The 21500-nt window shown below is 46.6% G+C and overlaps 3 protein-coding genes and 1 long non-coding RNA gene across 4 annotated transcripts; 1 reads left to right on the forward strand and 3 right to left on the reverse strand.

The window, feature by feature from the left end:
- Positions 1–630: 630 nt before the first annotated feature.
- Positions 631–5232, forward strand: LOC136512570 (uncharacterized). Its single transcript, XM_066506538.1, has 9 exons — positions 631–1532; positions 1909–1964; positions 2052–2134; positions 2373–2451; positions 3068–3178; positions 3627–3736; positions 3861–3944; positions 4589–4626; positions 4734–5232. The coding sequence occupies exons 1-9, from the start codon at positions 662–664 to the stop codon at positions 4802–4804; spliced, it is 1503 nt and encodes a 500-aa protein (XP_066362635.1). The 5' UTR covers positions 631–661; the 3' UTR covers positions 4805–5232.
- A 1995-nt stretch (positions 5233–7227) lies between these two features.
- LOC136510150 (protein XRI1-like) lies at positions 7228–8777 on the reverse strand. Its single transcript, XM_066504706.1, has 5 exons — positions 8729–8777; positions 8534–8636; positions 8378–8421; positions 8208–8294; positions 7228–8086 (listed from the first exon to the last, which is right to left on the reverse strand). The coding sequence occupies exons 1-5, from the start codon at positions 8739–8741 to the stop codon at positions 7827–7829; spliced, it is 507 nt and encodes a 168-aa protein (XP_066360803.1). The 5' UTR covers positions 8742–8777; the 3' UTR covers positions 7228–7826.
- A 1695-nt stretch (positions 8778–10472) lies between these two features.
- LOC136510269 (phospholipid-transporting ATPase 1-like) lies at positions 10473–11123 on the reverse strand. The gene has a single exon (XM_066504782.1). The coding sequence runs from the start codon at positions 11121–11123 to the stop codon at positions 10473–10475; it is 651 nt and encodes a 216-aa protein (XP_066360879.1).
- Positions 11124–12677: 1554 nt separating this feature from the next.
- Positions 12678–13754, reverse strand: LOC136510151 (uncharacterized). Its single transcript, XR_010772627.1, has 3 exons — positions 13632–13754; positions 13265–13352; positions 12678–12737 (listed from the first exon to the last, which is right to left on the reverse strand). It is a non-coding gene; the product is annotated as an uncharacterized lncRNA (long non-coding RNA).
- Between the last annotated feature and the right edge of the window lie 7746 nt (positions 13755–21500).

Consider the following 21500-nt stretch of genomic DNA (forward strand, 5'->3'; position numbering starts at 1 on the left):
GCTGAGGTCGGGGGAGTGGTCGCTGGGGTGAGAGAGGGCACCGTCAGCGGTGGAGAGGCCGCCGTGCCTGGTGGATGAGAGGGCGTCCACTTCCCTGCAACACCATCATCTCACCTCCATGGATCTCACCAGAGGCGAGTGGATCTTGCTCCTGCTCCATAGATCTCGCCGAGGTAGGGAGAGGGCTGCCGGATCTGCGATCGTTGGAGGCTCCCGGTGGGGGAGGACATCGGGCGTTGGTGCGCTGCGGCAGGGGATGACGAGCACGGAAAGGATAAGGACGGGAGCAGAGTGAGGTATGCAGGAGTTGATTTTGCTTTTTTTAGGTGAGAAGGCGCATGCGTCAGTGAGTGGAGCGGCCTTTGGGATGTCTTAATAGTAATATTACCGTAATTTTAGTTATTCTCTGATTTTTGATTTAAACATTGCTCTTAAAAATCAACTTTATTTTTATTATGTTATAAAACATGATAGTTCGTTGCATTTTTAATTGTCGTCATCCATTTTCTTACCTGCAAAGTCCTCATGGACATCGATGATGCAATGCTCTCCATCTGCACCGTCTGCTGCAGATCCAACGGCTGGGCTGCCGCATGACTCGGTTCTCCCTTCCCCTACGGCCCTACCGATAGCAAGCGGCCCGCGCACCGCGGGGACACGAATGCCTCCTCGAGCGGGAGCCATGGCGGCGGCGGCGAGGGCGGCGCTGCTGCCCTCCTCCTCCCCCTCCCCGTCGCCGCTGCTCCGCCTCCCGCACCGCTTCCTCTCGCTCACCGCGACTCCCTACCCTCTCTACTACGACCTCATCGTGCACCGCCCCGCGGAACCCAATCCCCCCAAATCCTCCGCCTCCGACGCCGCCGGGGCCGGCCGCCAGCCGCAGCCAGCATCCGACGAGCAGCCGCTCGACCGCGCCAAGCGCCGGTACCTCCGCAAGCGCCGCAGCCGCCTCCTCCCCGACCCTGACGCCACCACCACCACCAAGCCCTCCTCCTCGTCGTCGGAATTCGTCGAGCTCCGGCCGGAGGTGGTGGACTTCCCGCGCCTGCACGCGCGCGAGGAAGCGCTCTACTTCCACGACACCTTCGCTATGCCGTGGGAGAAGGACAAGCACTACCGTATGCTCTACCGCCTGGAGAAGAAGTACTTCCCCCACCAGTCGCTCGACAATGCATTCGTCTCTGCTGACGCTGCCCCGGCCTCCGACGCCGATAGGAGCCTCGTCTTCTTCGACGACGAGAAGAAGGAAGATGAGGGAGAGGAGCGGGTGGTCAGTAAGAAGGGCGGCGACAGCGACGACAAAGGGGAGGTGCTGGAGAGGAAGGTGGAGGACTTCTTCAGGTCTCTGAAGAAGGGCCCCGGCCAAGCCGACACCAAGACCAAGAGACCGGGAAAAGAGCCGCAGCAGGTGAAGCGGGAGGTGCTAAAGCAGGAGGAGCGGCCGCAGCCGTACCTCGTCACCAGGACCACGGAGCTGCCGCCCAGGTGGGACGGCCCGGCCGGGACCATCGTGCTCATCGACAAGCCCAAGGGTGATGCCTTTCGCCTCCCCTTTGGTGCATTGCAGGTTCTGGGATTATCACCAAAATGTATCATCGGCAGTACTAGGTTGCCGTCTGTGTGAGATTAAGACAACAGTAGTATTTTAGATACTTTTATATGATGCACCACTGGAAAATTCCTTTTGTGAAATGTGAGCGATTAGAGCAACAATTACATGGCAATCAGTTAGTGTGGCACTTCTGCAGCTTTGCCTCAGGACAGGGTTCTGTGTTGTGTTTCCTTTCAGGGCAGATAATAATTAGTTAATGTGCGGACAGGATTAGGTTCGAGTGGTGTTTTATTAATTTGCTCTGTTGCCTTCCATCCTGAACAATTCATCTGAACTCGTCTTTCCTCTAATCTCAGGATGGACTTCATTTACTGTTTGTGGCAAGTTGCGGCGCTTGGTGAAAGTACAAAAGGTGATATCAGGGCTTTTTCACTGTATCTGAATGTAGCATTAGCCCTTAGCATTAAGTATATGTTTTGCAATATTTGTGTGGTCTCAGGTTGGACATGCTGGAACTCTGGACCCCATGGCAACTGGATTGTTGATTGTTTGTGTAGGAAAAGCAACCAAAATAGTTGATAGGTAACATCGTCTTAACTTTCGGGGAAAGCTTATTCTTGTGGTTGCTGGGACAATTGTCCTCTGGTTTACGCTTATCTTCAAATTTGCCCTAGTATAGACTGTATTGTAGGCTTTGGGGGAAAAATAAAATATGATGGACTCTGAAAGAATTGTTTTACATACTATGGCTACTTATCATCCCTCCATCTCTAGCACTTGCTGTACATTGTTTTTTCTGAATGATCTCATGCTTCTGAAGCTACCAAGGAATGGTTAAAGGCTATAGCGGTGTTTTCCGACTTGGAGAAGCCACATCAACCTGGGATGCAGATTCACCAGTATGTATCCTAGCATCTCTACAATGGTCTGCTGAACATTCTTTTATTCAGGGGTTGCAAATGGATCTGCATTATTGAAGGGATTTGGGGAAGCATCACCAAATAACAACCTATTTGGTTCGCAGTTAGTTATTCTTCTTTTCTATGTTGCTGGGAAATCTTATTGAAAGATTCTACCCTGAAAAGAGGTTCATCACTTATCAGCATATATTGTCTACATATCTTTTAGTTGGTGACTGTTAACTCTATTTTCACAGTTAATTATGCTTTTGTACAATGTTGCTGGGAAGTCGTATTGAAAGATTATATCCTAAAAAGAGGCTGATCACCTTATTAGCATATATAGTCTATATATAGTATAGTAGGTGACTGTAAATTCTGCAAGCATTTGTTGATCCTATCTTTACAAATGTCAGAAATTACAAACTCTATTTTCAGATCTCAATAGTTGATTGTGTGCAATCTTAACCTTTTCTTGAAATAATTAGTTAAACCACTTGTGTTTTCCTAAATCTGATCCTGTACAGTTATTTTTTTATATTAGCTTTGATTTTAATTATTTGTATTCACAATTCTTCTTAGATGACAGTAATGCCTTACATCCTTCTATGATCAGATTATCCAGAGGGAACCATGGGAACACATCAAAGATGAAGATATTAGAAAGGCAGCAGCATCATTCAAGGGTGAGATATGGCAAGTTCCTCCAATGTTTTCTGCCATTAAGGTACACTATTCTTGTACCTAAAGCTATTTTTCTACATTTTCTTTAAAAGAATGTTGCTAGAGTTGTTCGTGGGTGGTGCTGACTTTCTGTTATGCATGTATGACAATCTGCTCAGCAGTTTTACACTTTTGGATAATAAGCTACTAAACCACTAGAAGTATATTGTTCACTTATGAAGAGCAAAAAGGGAAATAGAAAGATAACATGCATATAGGTTAACTTTGTCATACTATCTCAGGACTTGTCTGTGTACTGCGCTTTCTGACATAAGGATATAGTTGGTTTTGATCATGATACAGTTTGATATTACTGATCTTCCATCTGCTGTCACACTGCCTACTACTCAAAAGTTAATCAACCATGAAACCACAAGTTCACAAGTTGTGTTATTTCCAAAACGTGTATGACAAATTCACAAGCTCACAATGTTAATTGACCATGAAATCAGGTTGGTGGTGAAAAGATGTATGACAAAGCAAGGAGGGGTGAAACAGTAGAGCTTTCACCAAGAAGAATATCAATATACCAATTTGATATTGAGCGCAGTTTGGAAGACAGGTATTCTTACATTCCTCTTTTCCTACCTTTGAATTCATAGCGGATAATAAATATCTGGTCAGTGTTCATATGATTACCTGTACTCTTGATGATTGTTCTTTTTTTTTTGGTTTGCATTCTACAGACAGAATTTGATATTTCGAGTTACTTGCTCAAAAGGAACATATGTTCGGTCCCTATGTGCGGACTTGGGTAAAGCACTTGGAAGGTTGGCACAATTATTCCTGTGTTAGCCTTATTTTCTGTTTACTTTCTGTGTGTGCAGTCTGCATTAATGAACATCAGCATGTATAATGTGCTCTAAGTGATCGGTGTCAGGATTACATTTATATTTCCTTTTCAGGTTTCTATAAATGTTTCAGTTGTTACGATTGTGCAATATCCTTTCACTATTGTCATCCTTTTATGGTAGCAAGTTACTTTATGTGTCCAATGGAGTTCTACATATCTTTGAACACCATAAGGCTAAAAGTCTGCATAGAGCCTAGCCCCTATGTGTTTTGGTCCTATGCTTATGCACCCTGCTTGTACTTGCTCTGTCAAAGATTCAACCAAGTTTGATATTTCATATTTCACAAGTATTATCATGTCTTTGGGCTGGAAGTTTTTTTTTTAAATAACTTAGCTATTTTACTGAAGTTGGCTAGTTCCATGTATTTGTTGTACTGAACCCAAATACTTGTTCCTCCCTTTTTTCTGGATGTTTAATATATACTCTTGTCGTTTAATTGTAGAATAACCACATGATCCTTTTCCCCCCATTTTCATTTCAGTTACTGTTCTTATCCATCGACATGTTTTTTATGCTAATATATTTCGGTGACCAAATTCAGTCTATACATTTTCCTGCAGCTGTGCTCATTTAACTGCCTTGCGGAGAGACTCAATAGGTAATTTTCTGTGCTGTGCCTCTTGGCTACTGTCTACATGGTTCAGCTGTAGTTCTAGTCCAGTGAAGATTTGTTGCTTGTGAAGGTTTCTAAGGCTTATTTTGCAGGTGAATACTCGGTCAATGATGCTTGGAACTTCGATGAGCTTGAGCAACAAATCACCAAGGGGTATTTATGATCATTAATTAAACCTGCCTTCTGGACTTTGGGGGATGCGAGCTAGGTTACATGCGGCTTGCAACCAGTGGCCATGTCATTTGTCACCAATTATATAGAAATTATGCCACTTGAGTAGGCATCCAGAAATAGGCATCCATTCATATCAGTCCCAGGGCTGTCAACGCGGGCTGGGCCGAACTGAACAGATGCAAATCCAATTCAGTGCGTCCTCAATTTTTCATAGAGGAACACGAAGCTTGTCCCAGGGCTCCCTCACTTGTGCGTTGTACTACCTAAGTGGGTTGCTCGGGGGTTAGTCGTTTGGGTTGCCGTGTTTAGTTTTTTGACGGTTTTCCTTTAATAATTAACCATGTCACTAAAAAGTTTTCATGTCTGTTTTTTTTCTTATAAATTGGGTTAATTTCTTTTTCTACCTATAGTGAATTACAGGAACTACCTGTCCTTTTCGGTTGTTGCTTGGAAAAAATAGTCAGATACAAAAGCTACTTTGCATTTATCTGAACCCTATGTCTGCACCCTGTGTTACCAGGTTAGGTCACACCCGCAGTTGCGTACTCCTTCCGTCTAAAAAAGGCATGCAATTATAGATTTGACTGTCTAAAAAAGAATGTAATTAGAGATTTGAAATGAGTCAATTTTTTTAATTTAATCAAGTTTGTAGAAAACAGCATCAACATTTATGTATCCAAATAGGTTTACTATGAAAATATATTTCATAACTAGTGTAATGATATTTATTTGGTATCATAAATGTTAGTTTAAATTTTTTATTTATCATAAAGTGAGTTTTTTTTTGAAAGTTGGCTGTGGTTGACTCGTTGGCAACCATCACCTGTCGTCAGCGCAATGGTAACCCGCGTGTTGGTGTTGCCGTGCCCCACGCCAACTTCACGACCAGCTTGTCAGGTTGCGTCCATGCTGAAACCCTAAGTCAACATTTTTCTTAAACTTTTGATCCAACAATTTATGAACGCGAGGTCAATATGTCAGATAAACTAGTTCGACTTTATAAGTGGAAATGTTGAAATGTTCAAAATGAAGCACTAGAACAATACAATTAAGATTGTTTCCCCATATTTGGCATCTTTCGGAAAGAACCTTAATTAAGTCGATGGAAGTAGGCAGAGGAAGATATCATAAGCGAGCAAGAAGCTCTATTTGATACCTTCAAGAAAACTCTGTATTGACTCTTGACCTCTTGGACATTATTATCTTGTTTTTCCTTCTAAGCTAAATGTATTTGCCATAATCTTATTATTGATATTCGCCTCAGAACTTCGCTTACAACATTTTTTTTAACAGAACCACCAAATTCATCATCACGAAGGTATTCGTCAAAAACATGCATGCACAAAGCAAACAGTTACTAAATTTTAACAAAGTATATATAACTATTCCTATGCATGACGATTAACCTCACCGTCACAAGTACAGAGCAGTTATAATTAGGAATCATTTACAAGTTACAACAGTAGGTCTTATTGTGCACTAATGTTGCAGCACCCATTTTCTACGAAGTAATCTATTAGAGATCCTCTAATACAAGTCACAAGTCTATGCAACTGTTTAGTGCATATTAAATAATGGACATATTTACAATATACTAAAAGTATATATGCAATCATAAAAAGGAGAGTGAAGTTTACAAGCTGGGTGGCTATGTTCAACCAGTCCAGAACGCATTCGGTGGCAACTGCAAGTCTTTTTTTTTTTTTAATGAAAGAAGAATTATATTAGATAATAGCTGGGCATATCATCACGTTACCAGCATTCTGGAATACATTACATATATCCAAAAACTGATTTTCATCTATATTGTACCCACGCCGTGAATAGCTCCAAATCTCATATCCAAACCTGTATGACGCTTCGTATGGATGACCACACAGGCAAACACTCGGCAAAAGCCCTGAGAACAGATGTCCAACAAATGACGACCAACATTCCTGCATGTGGAGTTGAGAAACTTCTTATTTCTTGTATCTTCCTTTTTCTTTCTTCTGCCACCAAAGAATGAGGAAGACTGATCTGAAATATATTCTCCCAAGTCCTTCATCGTGGCCAGATCTAAACAACAAAACAGAGAAGAGACCGGAGAAAATTATTCCATGGCAGCGACATCATCTCTGCCTTGATGCGCCGTCCGGAAAGAATCTTCATGTTGTCATGCCGATGAAGATGCTGACGCCGTAGTTGTCGTCCTTATTTTCAACAGAGCCGCCATGGAGAAAACGTTCCACCCTACTCCCTCGCCGTCGCCGGAGAAGAGGAGGAGATAAATCCCTAATACCAAGAAACTTGGCATGGAGAAATCCTAACCTTAAGAACTCGATCTACTAAAAGAAACTTATTAAAAATAATGGATCCCTACTCCCTCCAGCCTCCGGCGAGATATCGGAGGGGGAAGGGATTGGAGGGGACCAGCGGTGGTGGAAGGCGGCGGCGGCGCTAGGGCGAGGGCGAGTCGAGGGAGCCTCGCATTAGGATGGGTTGGTAGCCTGTGGCAACTGCAAGTCCATAGTGTCGTTCTTCAACATCTCAAGGATTTCGCTCATGGATGGCCGGTCAGTAGGCCTGAACTGTATGCACCACAAGCCAACGAGGATCATCGCTCCTCACAACTTTCGTGGTGTCGATGCTGATCTCACAGGTTGTAGAGCTACTAAACTGATCCAAGTTGTCATACAACCATTGGGGAAAATACTTGCTGCTACTGTCGTCTGTGCTATCATCGATTTGTTTCCTTGCTCCGATCGACCATCTCAAGGACCACCATTCCATAACTATACACATCAGATTTGTTGTTCACTGCTCTATAGCTTCTGCTGAATACTCTCGTCCCAACAATGGAGATTTTGCTCTGTTTTGGTTGGCACAGCTTCGCCAACAAAATGGTCAGCTTAACCTATGGTTCTGGTGATCGTGATGGTTCCGTTGCCCCCCTTCCCCTTGGTGTGGATCCTCTTCTTGTGGACAACAGGTTTCCCGGAGATACCTGATGCTTGGAACGAGTTGGGCTCCTAGTCGTGCTTGATCTTGTGCGGCGGCAGGGCATGGATCCTCCTCTTGTGGACCACAGGTTTCCCGAAGATAGCTAAGGCTTGGAACGAGTTGGGCTCCTCGTCGTTCTTGTGCTTGATCTTGAGTGGCGGTTTGGCCTTGATCATCTCATTTATGTCTTTAATGGTGACCCCACGACGGATACTGGATGGCAGTACAAAATCGAAAGGGTAGGCCACATATGTTCTCGGCTCCTTTCTTGTGACAATAGTTTTGCCAGCTGTGGAACAGAGAAAAGTGTGCTTTGAGTTCAATTGACAGGATACATTACATAGCCAATATTATATTATATTATATTATATACTAATCTTGAAAGGGAGACAAGCGTTCAGCAAACGTACGTGGACAAGTGTTGGGCACACCTTTCAGCAGTGCAGGTTCTTTATGGACAACGATAGATTGTTGACAAGGCAAAGTATTCTGATGCGCTGAAATTGAAGCACAGCGCTGATGCAACTTAGAATCTGCTATAAACGGCAATCTGAAAATCGCATTAGAGGTTTGTACCAACCTGAGATATCGACAGCTTTTTCCATGGCAGCAACATGGGTATTCCTATTAAGAAGGTTCAGAGATACCATAAGTAGCAATAGTGCATATCTTGAATGACATTGAACTCAACGACTGATAAATCCAAGGGCTTATCTATGTTGAATGACATGCATACATTTCTTCTGCTGGGAAACAAGCCTCAATAACTTGTAAGCAATTAACTAGCCATTCTTCTGGCAGTTCATCAGTCCCATCAGACTTCAGTAAACTGTTGGTACCTGGAGTTACCATTATAATTAAGAATTGAAAATGACACACACCCTGCCTAAACACCAAAAGTCTAGCAGTAATGATGGAAGGTACAGTATACCTGAAGAATCCATCACTTGAAGACTTTGAGAAAGCCCCCTTCAGTCATAGGACGTGTCATCTAGACATAGAAGAAAGGCATCATACCAATGAGGGTTGAAGGCAAAACAACACATACCACTATAAATTGACACAGGTCCCACAAATAAACAAGAGTTAAATGCATCAGAGATCCATTAACTTGTGAGGATGTTTCAGTTAGGTCCATCAACTTTCAAAGTGGTTTTTTGGGTCCATAAACTTTAATGTTGTATCACTTAAATCCATATCCCTCCACGTAGGCTTCTCGTGCTGACGTGGCCTGCTGACTTGTCCATCTAAAGCAACTGTTGACCGTTCGTTTCGTCAAACACGTTGTGGGCGCGCAAGCAGGTGCCGCTGCCGCCGTTGCGGGCGCGCGAACAAGCCGCGGCCGTCGCCGTCCCCGGCGCCGCCGCCCCTGCTGCTCCCGTCGCTCTTCATCAGGGCGTCGCCCACGTCACTCCTCGCTCCTCAGGCCGCCGGCCAGCCATGACGACACCACCACCACCAGCAGCAACACCGAAGCAGCAGCAGCATGGCCTCGCCGCTGTTGCGGGCGAGGTGCGCGCCCAGCGCTGCATCGCGCTTCCGTGCCGCCCGGGGACGCGGACGCCGCCTGCGTGCTGTCGACGGCGCCACGTGCTGCAGCGCGCTGATGACGGTGCGGAGCGCGCGGCTCGTGGACCCGGGTTTGGCGAGCATGATCTCGCCGAGCTCGGCGGGCACCGGCGTGGAATCCCTCGAAGTCGCACATGGTGAAGTGGATGTGCACGTCAAGCCGGCCTGGCCGCGCAGCATGGCCGGGTCCACGCCGTCCTTGCCTCTTCTCATGGTGAACACCATCACGCGCTCCTCGCCGCAGCAGGAGAGCCCGTCCATGAAGCTGAGCACACGCGCAGTCCTCGCCGCCGCCGTCTCGCCGTCGCCGTTGCCGCCGCGCAGGTAGCGGGCAAGTTCCTGTGGACCGACGGCAGCATGTACGAGGGCGCCTGGCGCCGTGGCCGCGCGTCGGGCCGCGGCAAGTTCTCCTGGACCTCCGGCGCGCCACCACGCGGCCGCCCACGGCCACCCACGGCCACCGTCGTCTCCTGGTCCGGGAAGCTGAGGCCGCGGTGTCCGCCCTCCGCGGTGCCGTACACCAGGTACGCCGCGTAGGGGGTCCCCGGCGTGAGCGCGGCCGCTAGGAGGGTCCCATAGATGTCGAGGCACGTGCAGTCCACCAGCTCCGCCACGTCCGGGAACCTGGCAAGGGGGTGGGGTGGCCACCGCCGTCGTCAACGAGAGCGCCTAGCCTCTTGCTCCTGCTGCCGGTGCAGGTCGCCGTTGCGGCTGGACGTGAGCTGCGCCATGGCTCATGCCCTCGCACACCTCCAGCTCCTGGAGCAGCGCCATGATGGGGTCGCAGGGCTCGCGGGGCACGGGCACGGCGGGGCCACCGGACGGCGGGTAGTAGACGCCGTCGGCGTGCACGGCGCCGGCGAGCAGCAACAGCAAGCAGCTTTTATATTTATTATGGAGTCCATGTATTTCTCTCTAAAATAAGTAAGTCGTACGTTGTATACGCGGAGTGATATACGGCGCCAAGAATTGAATCCGCTGCCAACATATGAGCTAGAACACGTACTTGATCTGCCCAGGTCCTCGTTGATGTTGAGCGCGCGGCACTGGAACTTGGCCTGCCGCTTGTCGTCGAACATGTTCTTGTCCTGCTCCATGAAGAAAGCCTACCCGACCCTGATGATCTCCATGGAGATGTACAGAGAGATGGGTATCATCACCTGGAAGGTGATCACCGACTTCATGAAGGTGAAGGCCACCTCGGCGCCCATCCCGTACCAGTTGTACGTGGCGTCCGGGTCGTCCTTGACGGAGAAGTCCCTCTTGCGGAAGAAGGGGATCACCCCGAGCTCGTCACCGTGGTCGCCGAGCCAGATGTCAGCGAGGAGCGACACGATGGCGCAGAGGAGGAACAGGACGACGGCGAGCATGATGGTCTCGCGGTTCATGTGCGTCTCCAGGCGGCTGCGCTTGGACCCGTAGCTATTGAGCATCACCTTCGTGTCCCGGCCGGTGTAGACGACCACGCCGATGGCCCAGGCCGTGTTCTTGAGATCGCACCCGCGGAGCACGATGTTGGAGGGGCCGAGCGAGACGGCGCGGCGGCCGTCGAGGTCGACCGTGGCGAGGAAGCCGTAGAGGTTGCGGTTGGGCCTCTCGCACTTGATGACCCCCGCGAGCGCCTCGCCCAGCGTAGGCATCGTCTCCTGCTTGGCGTACCGCGTCTTGAGGTTGGACTCGCCGTCGAGGTTGATGGTCTGCACGTAGGCGACGCCGGGGGGCGTGCTGTCCACCTCCTCCTCCCCTGCCTCCGTCATCTCCACGTCGGTCGTCTACTGCAACAGCGGCGGGCTCATGACCTCCGTGGTGGCGGGCATCCCGCAGGTTGTCTGGTCCGCCAACCGCGGCCAGCCCGTCGGGGAGGGCGCGTCCGCGGAGCTCACGGCCGCGGGCAACCTCGTGCTCCGCTCCGCCCCCGGTGGCGCCGTCGTGTGGTCCGCGGGCACCGCGGGGCGGTCCGTGGCCGCGCCAACCTCGTCCCCAGCGCCGACGACAACGCCCAGCCGGCCGACGACGACGCGCCTGAGCTGCAGCTGCCGCCGGCGGCTCCCGCGCAGGAGCTGCCGTCGCCCACAGTCGCGCCGGCAGCGGTTGCTGCTGCTGCGCTCCAAGTCCGGTCGCGCGCCCGCACGGTTCCCGCGCTGGCACTCCACATGGCACTCAGCTCGCAGTCGCAGCGTCTGCCCGACCACGTGCTCCGGGACCTCGCCGCGGCGGGAAGCTCCAGCGCACCACGAGCCTAGTCGCGTTCCGCTCCAGCCGCGAAGCGCCATCGGAGGAAGCCACCTGCACGCCCGCATGGCCACAGCATCATGCCACATCAGCACGAGAAGCCAACGTGGAGAGGTATGGACCTAAGTGATACGCGTACAAAGTTTATGGACCTAAAAAGTCACTTTGGAAGTTGATGGACTTAACCGAAACTTCCTCACAAGTTAATGGACCTCTAATGCATTTAACTCAATAAACAATATTCATAGTTCACTTCGTCTCTAAGGATACTTTGATAGATCAGCATGCATGTACCTCAACATTTTCTGGAGAGAACTGATGGATCAGGTTGCAAGATATCCACCTAACGCCGGGCACTCCAGACACCATTACCTGGAAATGGATAGCCAACGGAGCCTATTCCACCCGATCGGCCTACAGAATACAATTCTGCGGTTCCTACAGAGCATTTCGGAGTGATCTCATATGGAAAGCATTCACTGAAAACAAGTGCAAAGTATTCGTCTGGACCATGGCGCGAGAGAAAATCCTCACTACGGATAATCTACAAAAGAGAGGTTGGCCACACCAAGACCGATGCGCTCTATGCAACGGCCCGTTGGAAACGTGCCTCCACTTAGCCTTGCTTTGTCCGTTCACCAGAGCAGTATGGAATCTCATTCTACATTGGGAACACTTCGATGCGAGCATAATCCTCCCGGCCCAAGATCCAACCCATTTGATCTCGTGGTGGGAAGAGGTCCAATCCAAGATAACCAATGACGACAGAAAGTGCTTCAACGGCTTGGTAATCTACACCGTCTGGAACATTTGGAAAGAGAGAAATAGAAGAATATTCACAAACACCCACGAAACGGCAATGCAGGTGGCCTCAAGAACAAAAGAGGACATCCTGCAGAAGAAGATGGCTCATTCTTAGGGAGAGTAATCGTCCTAGACGACTGTACAATTTTTTCACCTCTTTACCCCCTTGTCCTGCTTGGGGATCTCTACAGCTCTTGTATATAAACTCTCTTTCTTATCTTAATGGAAAGGCAGAGCTCCTGCCATTGCGTTTCAAAAAAAAAAGAACTGCAGCGTGCGTCTGCATTTTGCTTGTAAAGTTTCATTCCATTCTTCGAAGTCCTTGATGATGATATCTATACATTGCATTTTTACTAGTCAGAAAATGCAATTGATATTGAAGCACCTTCTTAAGTGTTTGCCGAAAAGGTCAGATGGGATAAAATTAGGAAATACCAAGTGGGTAACCCTTAAGTGTTTCTCTCTCGCATGGAAGCTAGGCAAACCAGAAACATCGGACGTACCAATCCTACCGGTCTATCCGACTCGTTAATCTTCATATAAGTTTTGGTAGCAATACATTCTTATAAAAAAATGCTACAACTAAATGGATTTTTTAAAGTAGCATATCTTATCCCTACGCACGATAGTGTTGTAAGGTCTCCTTAAAAAAAACTACATATATCACCTATACGCATTTTTTTACCCAAAACGATAGCATGTGTTTTGCTAAGGAAATTTGAATTTTACTCGAGCATGTATGCTAAAATTAGCATGACAAAATACCACTACCCGAACCATGAATTTGAAAAACATTTTTGAGGCCAAACAAGTTAAGAAAAAAAGAAAAATAGTTATAGAATGAATTATAAAAGAATCTTACTTTTTCTTTTGTTAAGATAAAAACTGCATTACAATTGTACGTCTTTACCACTATTGAATTCTTTGATAAGCTTGAAGAAATCAGGGACCTGCATTACCAGGAAAGAGCTTTCAGAGCTATCATTAAAAGCCATATTAATAACCTGTTGCACATGCAGAAAACATATTGGAAACAGAGATTTACTTAGCGCCTAGTGCAATTTGGAGATGAAAATACCAAATTCTTTCATGCAATGGCTACAGAGAGGTATAAGAAATATTATCTGTCAGATAATGGATGAAAGTGGCCGTATGATTTCTGATCATCAAGAGAAAAGTGCATTGTTTTATCAAGAATTCAAAAGAAGATTTGGTACATCAGTGAATACCTCTATGCAGTTTAATCTTCAAGAAATCATTCAGCCAAGCAATGAACTTGAAGACCTCTGTTCTCCTTTCACCAATGAAGAAATTGACTCAATTATCCTTGAACTTCCCAGTGACAAGGCTCCTGGCCCTGATGGTTTTAATGGATTATTTTTCAAAAAATTCTGGCACATCATTAAGTAGGATATCTACAGATTATGCAAGGATTTCTTCCACCACCAGGCAGACATCAAAAGTATCAACTCCTCTTATATTTCTCTGGTTCCAAAGAAGGACAACCTTGAAAATATCAATGATTTCAGTCCTATTTCCCTCCTCAATTCTTCTATGAAAGTCATCACTAAGATATTAGCCAATAGACTTCAAACGAAAGCTCTGACAGTGGTGCATGAGAATCAATATGGCTTTATAATGAGGAAGGACTATTCAGGACTGTCTAGGGTGGGCTTTTGAATATCTTCACCAATGTCATCATTCCAGGAGAGAGATCATTATACTTAAGCTAGATTTTGAAAAGGCTTTCGATTTGGTGGAGCACTTAGCCATCATAGACATTCTCAGAGCAAAGGGTATCCCCTCAAGATGGCTGGAATGGATGAAAGAAATTCTTTCATCTGCAACTTCATCAGTTTTACTCAACGGGGTAGCTGGCAAGGATTTCAAATGTAAAAGGGGGGTTAGGCAGGGTGACCCCCTGTCTCCTCTTCTCTTTGCTATTGCAGCTGATCTGTTACAGTGTGTCATAAATAAGGAGTATGAACATGGAAACCTCTTCCCCCCCCCCCCCTTTCCACAGAATCAAGGTACCCCTTTCCCAATTGTGCAGTATGCAGATGATACTATCCTGATCATGCAAGCCTGTGAAACACAGCTGCAACATCTCAAGGAGATCCTACAGAATTTTACTATTTCAAGTGGACTGAGAGTTAACTACCACAAATCTTGTCTTGTTCCTATTAATGTTTACCAAGGAAAGGCTAATACACTAGCAAATGTTTTTGGATGTCTGGTGGGATCCTTCCCTTTCACTTATCTGGGTCTGCCCATGGGTCTCACTAAACCACAAGTGAAAGATTATGCCCCTCTTATCAGCAGAATTGAGAGAAGGCTTTCTGCAAGCTCTCAATTCCTCTCTTATGCTGGAAGATTGCAGTTGGTAAACTCAGTTCTCTCATCACTCCCAACTTACTATATGTGCTCTTTAAAATTGCCAGTCACAGTGGTGGAAATTATTGATAAGCACAGAAAGAAATGTCTCTGGAGAGGGAGTGATTTTAGGAAAAAAGGTTACACTCTAGCAGCCTGGGAACTTATCAGGAGACCCAAAGAAAAAGGGGGACTGGGGGTCATCAACTTGAGCGTTCAAAATGATGCTCTTCTGTTGAAGCAATTGGATAAACTCTATAGGAAAGAAAATATTCAGTGGGTTAAGCTTATCTGGCAGAAACATTATCCAGATGGAGTCCCTCATATTAGAAGAGAAAGAGGTTCATTCTGGTGGAAGGACATTTTGAGACTTCATATCCAATATAGGGGAGTTGCTTACTGCATTCCAGGTAAAGGGGACACAGTCAGTTTTTGGGATGATCTTTTAAATGGTAGTGTGCACTCCCAAAAATACCCTCATCTGCTGAATTTTGCGAAGGAACCAAGAATTTCATTTCAAAAGATGAGAGATGCTGAACCTCTGCTTAGCAGCTTTAGGATCCCAATGACACGGCAAGCATATAATGAATTCCTTGAGCTGCAGACAGAGTTGCTGCAAATGCATCCAGCAAATTCAGATGTAAATGATTGTTGGCAGTTTATTTGGGGAAATCAGAACTACTCTTCTAGCAAATATTATCGCTATCAGTATGCTTCATTGAATCCCCCCTGACCATCACCTGGATTTGGAAGGCCAAATGCGTCCCAAAGATCAAGTTTTTCACCTGGCTTCTGCTTAAGGACCTGGCTAAATACTAGAAATATGTTAAGAAGGAGGAACAAATTTCTAGAAGAAGGTTACTGTTGTGTGCTTTGCTCAGGATAACATTGAGGAAACCAGTGAGCAATCTGTTCTTTGAATGCCCATCTGTCATTCTCTAGATGGTTTGCTCTGGGCATTGTTTGGGAAGAAGAAGGGAATCTTAATGAAAAGTTGATTGTAGCCAAGAGAGATTTTCCTTATCCTTTTTTCATAGAGGTTTTCATGATCGGGGCTTGGTGCATCTGGAATGAGAGGAATGCATTCATCTTTGATAGAAGGGCTCCAAATTTTAATTCCTGGAAGGCTGCATTCAAGAAGGAGATAACTGCACATCTTTTTAAGATCAAGCAAAGTCTTCACCAGTCTGTTTGCTTGTGGCTTGATGCCCTGTAATTGTAGTTTTGTAGTTTCTATTTTTTAGTTTTTCTCCTGTTGTTGCTCATGTCTAACTGCTGGTTAGGCACTTGCTCTCTGTTGTAAGTTTGCTTTTCTTTGTACTCTCTTCTTTTAATCAAAGCCGCCGGGGGTTTTTGCCCCACGGTTTCAGTTCAAAAAAAAAAATTGTACGTCTTTACCAAAAGAAGAATGATTTTTGAAAGTCATTCAATCATGAAAAGACATTGTATATTTTGTTTATTCGGAACATACAAGGTATACTTTTGTAATACAAATTAAAAGTGCATTTAAATAATAGAAAACTATAAAAAGTTCATTATTATGTCACGTTGAATCCAATAAAAATACATGTTGAAACAATCACATATGGACGACCTTACATCTAATTAATAGATCCAATTATGTATGTGATTGATCGTTGTCTATCACATTAGTAGGTATAATAGAGCCAACTATAAGATATTTTGCCTAATACTACCTCCGTCCCAAATTATAAGTCATTCCAAGAATCTTGGAGAGTCAAACCATATCAAGTTTGACTAAATTTATATGATAAGACAATAACATTTATATGATGCTAATTAAGTATCATTAGATTCTTCATTAATTATATTTTCATAGTATACCTATTTGATGCCATAACTCTTTGTAATTCTCTCTATAATTTTGGTTAAACTCGAGATTCTTTGACTCTCTAAGATTCTTGGAATGACTTATAATTTGAAATGGGGGAAGTACTTTGTCTACTTTCTAAAATAAAAAATACTTAAGTACATATTTATTGTATTACCTTCTAGCAGGAGGTAATATGTAGTAATCAGCATTAATTTAGATCAACGGCTCACAGTTATTTGAGAGTACCGTAGCAAGCCCCTAATTAAAAGCTTCCTTTCTTATGAGAGAGAGAGAGAGAGAGAGAGAGAGAACAAGACTTTGCCTGCTATATCACAGAACTGATATTCCAAGTCTGCACAATGTTTAATAGGCGTTTGTTCATGAAACATGCTAAAAAAATCATCACCCACATTGGCATTGTTGTTGCTTGCTTCAGCACACAAGCTGGTAACATGGAATCCGCCAAACCAGAAATACACAAGAGATTCATAGCATCGTCTTTAATTTGCATGGCTACATATATATATCTAGGGCAGAATGAGTGATGCAATGGCAGTGGTGCAAGCAAACCAGGTAACAAATCATCTTTCTGCAGACCATAGTAGTCCTGGCTTTGCCATTCCCATATCGCAATACTGTAAGAAATTCCACAACGACGAGCTCAATTAGAATTAGAACTGGAACTGGATCGGAGGGACGACGACGGAACCGAATTGAAGCGCGCGAGAAATTAAACAGATCGAAACAGGATCAGTCGGCCGGCCGGCCCGGCTGCTAGCTGCCACCAAATAAAGGCCCGCCGCGCGCGCGCGGTACGTACGGCGGAGGAATCCCGCGCGGAGGCGGAGCAACTCACCCTTGATCATCAATGGCGCCGCCGTTGAAATCCATGACGTACGAGTAGTGCCGCGGATTGGTTGGGCGGCGATAGCGATCGACTGACAGGCCGGTGTCGGACCCGGACACTGGAGGGGCCGGGCAGATCACAGGTGAGGAGTGTTATTCCGAGTGGTGTGGAGGGGAGGTGGTTCGTGGAAGCAGCAGACGGTCATATTTAAAGGCGGGCGGGAGTGTGAGAGAGAGGCAACTTTTGATTTTGTTTTGATTTTGATTTTGATGGTGCGCGCGCAACGAGGATCGAGCGGACTGTGGATCACACGACACATGGTTATATATGGGCTTAGACGATGGGTCCTGGCTGGCTGCGGCTAGAGTGAGTGACTTGGAGTAAGGCCAGTCTCAATGGGGTTTCATGCACAATTAATAAGGTGCCACGTCAGTTTTTTTGCATGAAACTAGGGAGGAGAGAGAAGGGATTCGTTTCATGGTCACGAAACTTATCCGCACTGTTTCCAAAACTTCGGAAACGCCGTGAAACCTGCACTGAGGACCCTTCCTTCGTTTCATCGCGACTTTTTCTTCTCCGGGACCGTGCGTTCTTCATCGCGACTCCGCAGGGCGAGGCCGCCCGACGCGCTCGCTCGTCCGCCGGTCGCGGGAGATCCGCCGGCGTAGGTGGGAGCTCCGCAGGGCGCGGCCGCCGGACCGCCGCGGGCGAGGTCGCCGGCCGCGGGCGCTCGTCCGCCAGTCGTGGGAGATCCGCCGGCGCCGTTCGTCGTGAGCCGTCCGTCGCGAGCTGCCCCGTCGCGACTCCGCCCGCCACACGTCCTCCACCGGTCGCAGTCGCCACCGGTCGCGGGCGCCGCGAGCGCGAGGGCTCCGTCCGCCCGCCGCCATGCTCGGCCTCCACTCCATGCTCGGCCTCCAGGCGGTGACGAGAAGGATGCGGGGAAGAGAGGGATGATAGGGATAGGTGGGACCTGTGAATAGTAAAATAAGGGACGAAACCGTGCCATGAAACTTTGCATTGTGGGAGAGACCCGTTTCATATCAAAGTTTCACGTGTTGAAAACTGGGAGGTGAAACTCTCCATTGAGACCGGCCGCAGGTGAGGAGGCGTCGCCGTGCCCCTCGGATCGGATCGATCGAGCGGCCGGACTGTGCGTGCGTGCGGATCAGCGACGGCGCTCGATCGGGGCGGCATGCATGCATGGCCGCTTCGCTGACGTACGGGTGCTATTGCGATGCGACGACAGCCAGCCAGCGCACTGCAACTGCAACTGCATGCAAGTCGATCGGCTCTTCTTCCTCCCGCTAGATCTCGCGGGCGGCAAGGACGTACAACGTCCTTTTCTAATGGCAATGGGCGTCGTCACCTCGTCGTTAGTTGTAGCAATTTCGGAGGTCAATTGATTATGTCACATAAATTTGTAGCATAAGTCAATTGATTATGTCACATAAATAGCACAAAGCTAGGTCAGTGCTTCATGTAGCACGAAGGGCACAGAGAACAAAACATATGATGATTGTATTGCTATCAGTACTAATCCTTAGGTACTTCTTGGCCTTCTATATTTTCAACCCAAATTTGACTAGACTTCTTGTGAGTGAAGATGGATCATATTTAGATTTTAGTTGAGATGTATGAAATATTTCATATCGTTGACGCAGAGATCGGTCACACACCACAAGTGCTAGATCAATCGCACGGGTCACAAATGGAACCAGGCGGCGCGATTCTGCCAAAACATGCATAATTTTATTAATAATACTTCTATACATGTTATATGGTATGCAGATATTAAAAATTTAGATCGAAAACCCACTGAACAACGTGAAAGTAAAAATCAGTGGAGTAGATGCAATTATGTTGAATTGCCTAACGACAAGGAGGAAGTTCGCTAAAATGTGTGACTATCGACAAAGTCATCGAGGCCGTTTGAGGGCTATTGATAATACTACCAAATCGGCGGCAAACTTCAAGCTTGATTAGTGTGGGATCTTTTTGTTTGTTGGACCAGGTGAATCTAGGTCCACTAATGAAAATGTCTCTCAGATGAAACTGCCCTATAAAGTTGTTAAATAGATCAATCAAATTTTGGTCTCCTTGACCTCTATTTCTGTCTGTATTACTCCTAATCAGATTGAAATCCCCACCAATCAACAAAGGAATGTCTTCCTGTGAGCAAGATTCAGATAACTCCAAGATAAAATCAGCAGAAAGATCATGCTGTGCGGATCCTGGCCCAAGTTGTGAACACCTTCATCCCCAACCTGCAGCGCCAAATTTTCTGGAAGATTCCGATCCATGGAAGTCATCCGAAAGGAATCCGCCATTGTTGATCCTGTGCCACATCTAGCCTTGGATTTTTCAAGATCTCCATGATCCCCTGACCTTCCCAGCGCTAACATCCTTCCCATCGACGCTTCTAATCTGTCACAAGCATCAGCTAGTTCTCCCAACTGGGAATCCGAATCCCTGTCGCAAAACAAATGACGCTTAATGTCGGCTGCAATCTGCGATCGAACGAGACTCTTCCCTCCCTGGGTCGATGGGTGATAACCAGAATTATCCACAATCCAATCTCTGTGTTGATTCGGAGCCAGAGTTAATCGTCTTTGGGCTCCCTTGCCCTGACGAATCCCCTGCTCAATCGATGGCCTATGCCTCCTCTGAGAACGCAACATCATCGTCCTTCAGCCGAGAATCAGGAAGGCGACAATTCGGAATCCCAAAATCCCCTACAGTTGATTCCCCCAAATCCGAATGTAGGCGAGGAGATGACTCACCGATGATTTGTGCGCGCCAGTCATGACGAAACTCCGCCACCGAGTCCACCACCGCCAGCGAGCCCTTGGACTCCGCCGCCGCGGATTGAGGAGAAGTCGTCACCTGAACTCTACACGGAGCTCCAATCGTTGCTGGACATCCTTGTCCTGACGAATCCCCAATGTTTTGTGTCTGCCAGACCTCCCGTCTAAGCTCCGCCGACGACGGACAAGGAGCCGAGCCCGCTGCCAACTTGGAGCGAGCCACCGCGGGCTGAGGATAGGGAAGGCGCTGTCGCGGGTTGTCGCTCTTTTTTTTTCACACCAATCGGCCATCGATCCGATGAATTTTGATTAGGAACTATAGTCCCTTTTACATTAAAATCAATTCAATAATTTATGATTGTATTTTGACTAAAGTAGTTTATACAATAATGGATTTAAAAAATAAATTTTTATCACGTTGAAACATGCGAACATTTGCTAGTTTATATATAAATAAAATAGATGATTTATTCCTCGTCAGTATCTGTAGCACAGCGTGGAGTTTTTGGAGCAATGGTAGGCCTAAGCTTTGCATGTGCCCTGTATTGAGCGTTGACTAAAGTCGTCGAGTACAAACACTCAACCTGTTTGGGAGATCGTATTGGATCGTGGATTATTTACTGCTGGACTGATTTGGTGTGAGAGAAAAACTACTGTTTCTGAACTAGAAATTTACGATCAGTTTACGACCAAGCGAACAGGGCGACTATTTTCACGTTGTCCGTATCATACAACCTGTTGACGCCGAATCGATTTTTGCTGTCAACATGTCCTAATTTTGGTTTCTGAGAAGAAACAGTCAAGAGAAAGGATATACCTACCTTTGCCATTCCAACTTTTTGCAAGCCCTGCCATGCTTGCTCAGCTTAACAGCTCCTCTGCAATGGTATTTCGGCTTTCCTTAATAAAAATAAAAATAACAACAACAACATAACAGCTAAAACAGAATAACAGCTGCTGTTAGCTGGTGGATCAATAATGTAATTATTATACGTATAAAAAAACTAATAAAAACGTTTGGAACGTTGGCAACACAAACACATGGATCATCACGCTCTTTGTTCCCGAAGTCCAGGGATGGACCGAGCTGTCTAAGGCCCAGAAGAGTACGTGTGGTCCAGGATCCGACGGCGGAAGGCCGGCATCGGCATCGGCATCGGACGGCCCGACCAGTTGCCGCCCGCGGTTGGTTGGTTGGGTGGCGTCCCTCTCCCTCCTCTCCTCTCTCGCTGTCGTC

The sequence above is a fragment of the Miscanthus floridulus genome, chromosome 16, assembly GCF_019320115.1.
Source record: "Miscanthus floridulus cultivar M001 chromosome 16, ASM1932011v1, whole genome shotgun sequence".
Classification (NCBI taxonomy): domain Eukaryota; kingdom Viridiplantae; phylum Streptophyta; class Magnoliopsida; order Poales; family Poaceae; genus Miscanthus; species Miscanthus floridulus.

Coding starts and splice junctions, on each gene's coding strand:
- LOC136512570 (XM_066506538.1), top strand. CDS start 662: ATGCCTCCTCGAGCGGGAGCCATGGCGGCGGCGGCGAGGGCGGCGCTG. Junction 1,533..1,908: donor GCTCATCGACAAGCCCAAGG/GTGATGCCTTTC, acceptor CTCTAATCTCAG/GATGGACTTCATTTACTGTT. Junction 3,179..3,626: donor CAATGTTTTCTGCCATTAAG/GTACACTATTCT, acceptor CCATGAAATCAG/GTTGGTGGTGAAAAGATGTA.
- LOC136510150 (XM_066504706.1), bottom strand. Junction 8,422..8,533: donor TGTTTCCCAGCAGAAGAAAT/GTATGCATGTCA, acceptor CCTTCTTAATAG/GAATACCCATGTTGCTGCCA. Junction 8,087..8,207: donor TGTGCCCAACACTTGTCCAC/GTACGTTTGCTG, acceptor TCTGTTCCACAG/CTGGCAAAACTATTGTCACA.
- LOC136510269 (XM_066504782.1), bottom strand. CDS start 11,123: ATGACGGAGGCAGGGGAGGAGGAGGTGGACAGCACGCCCCCCGGCGTC.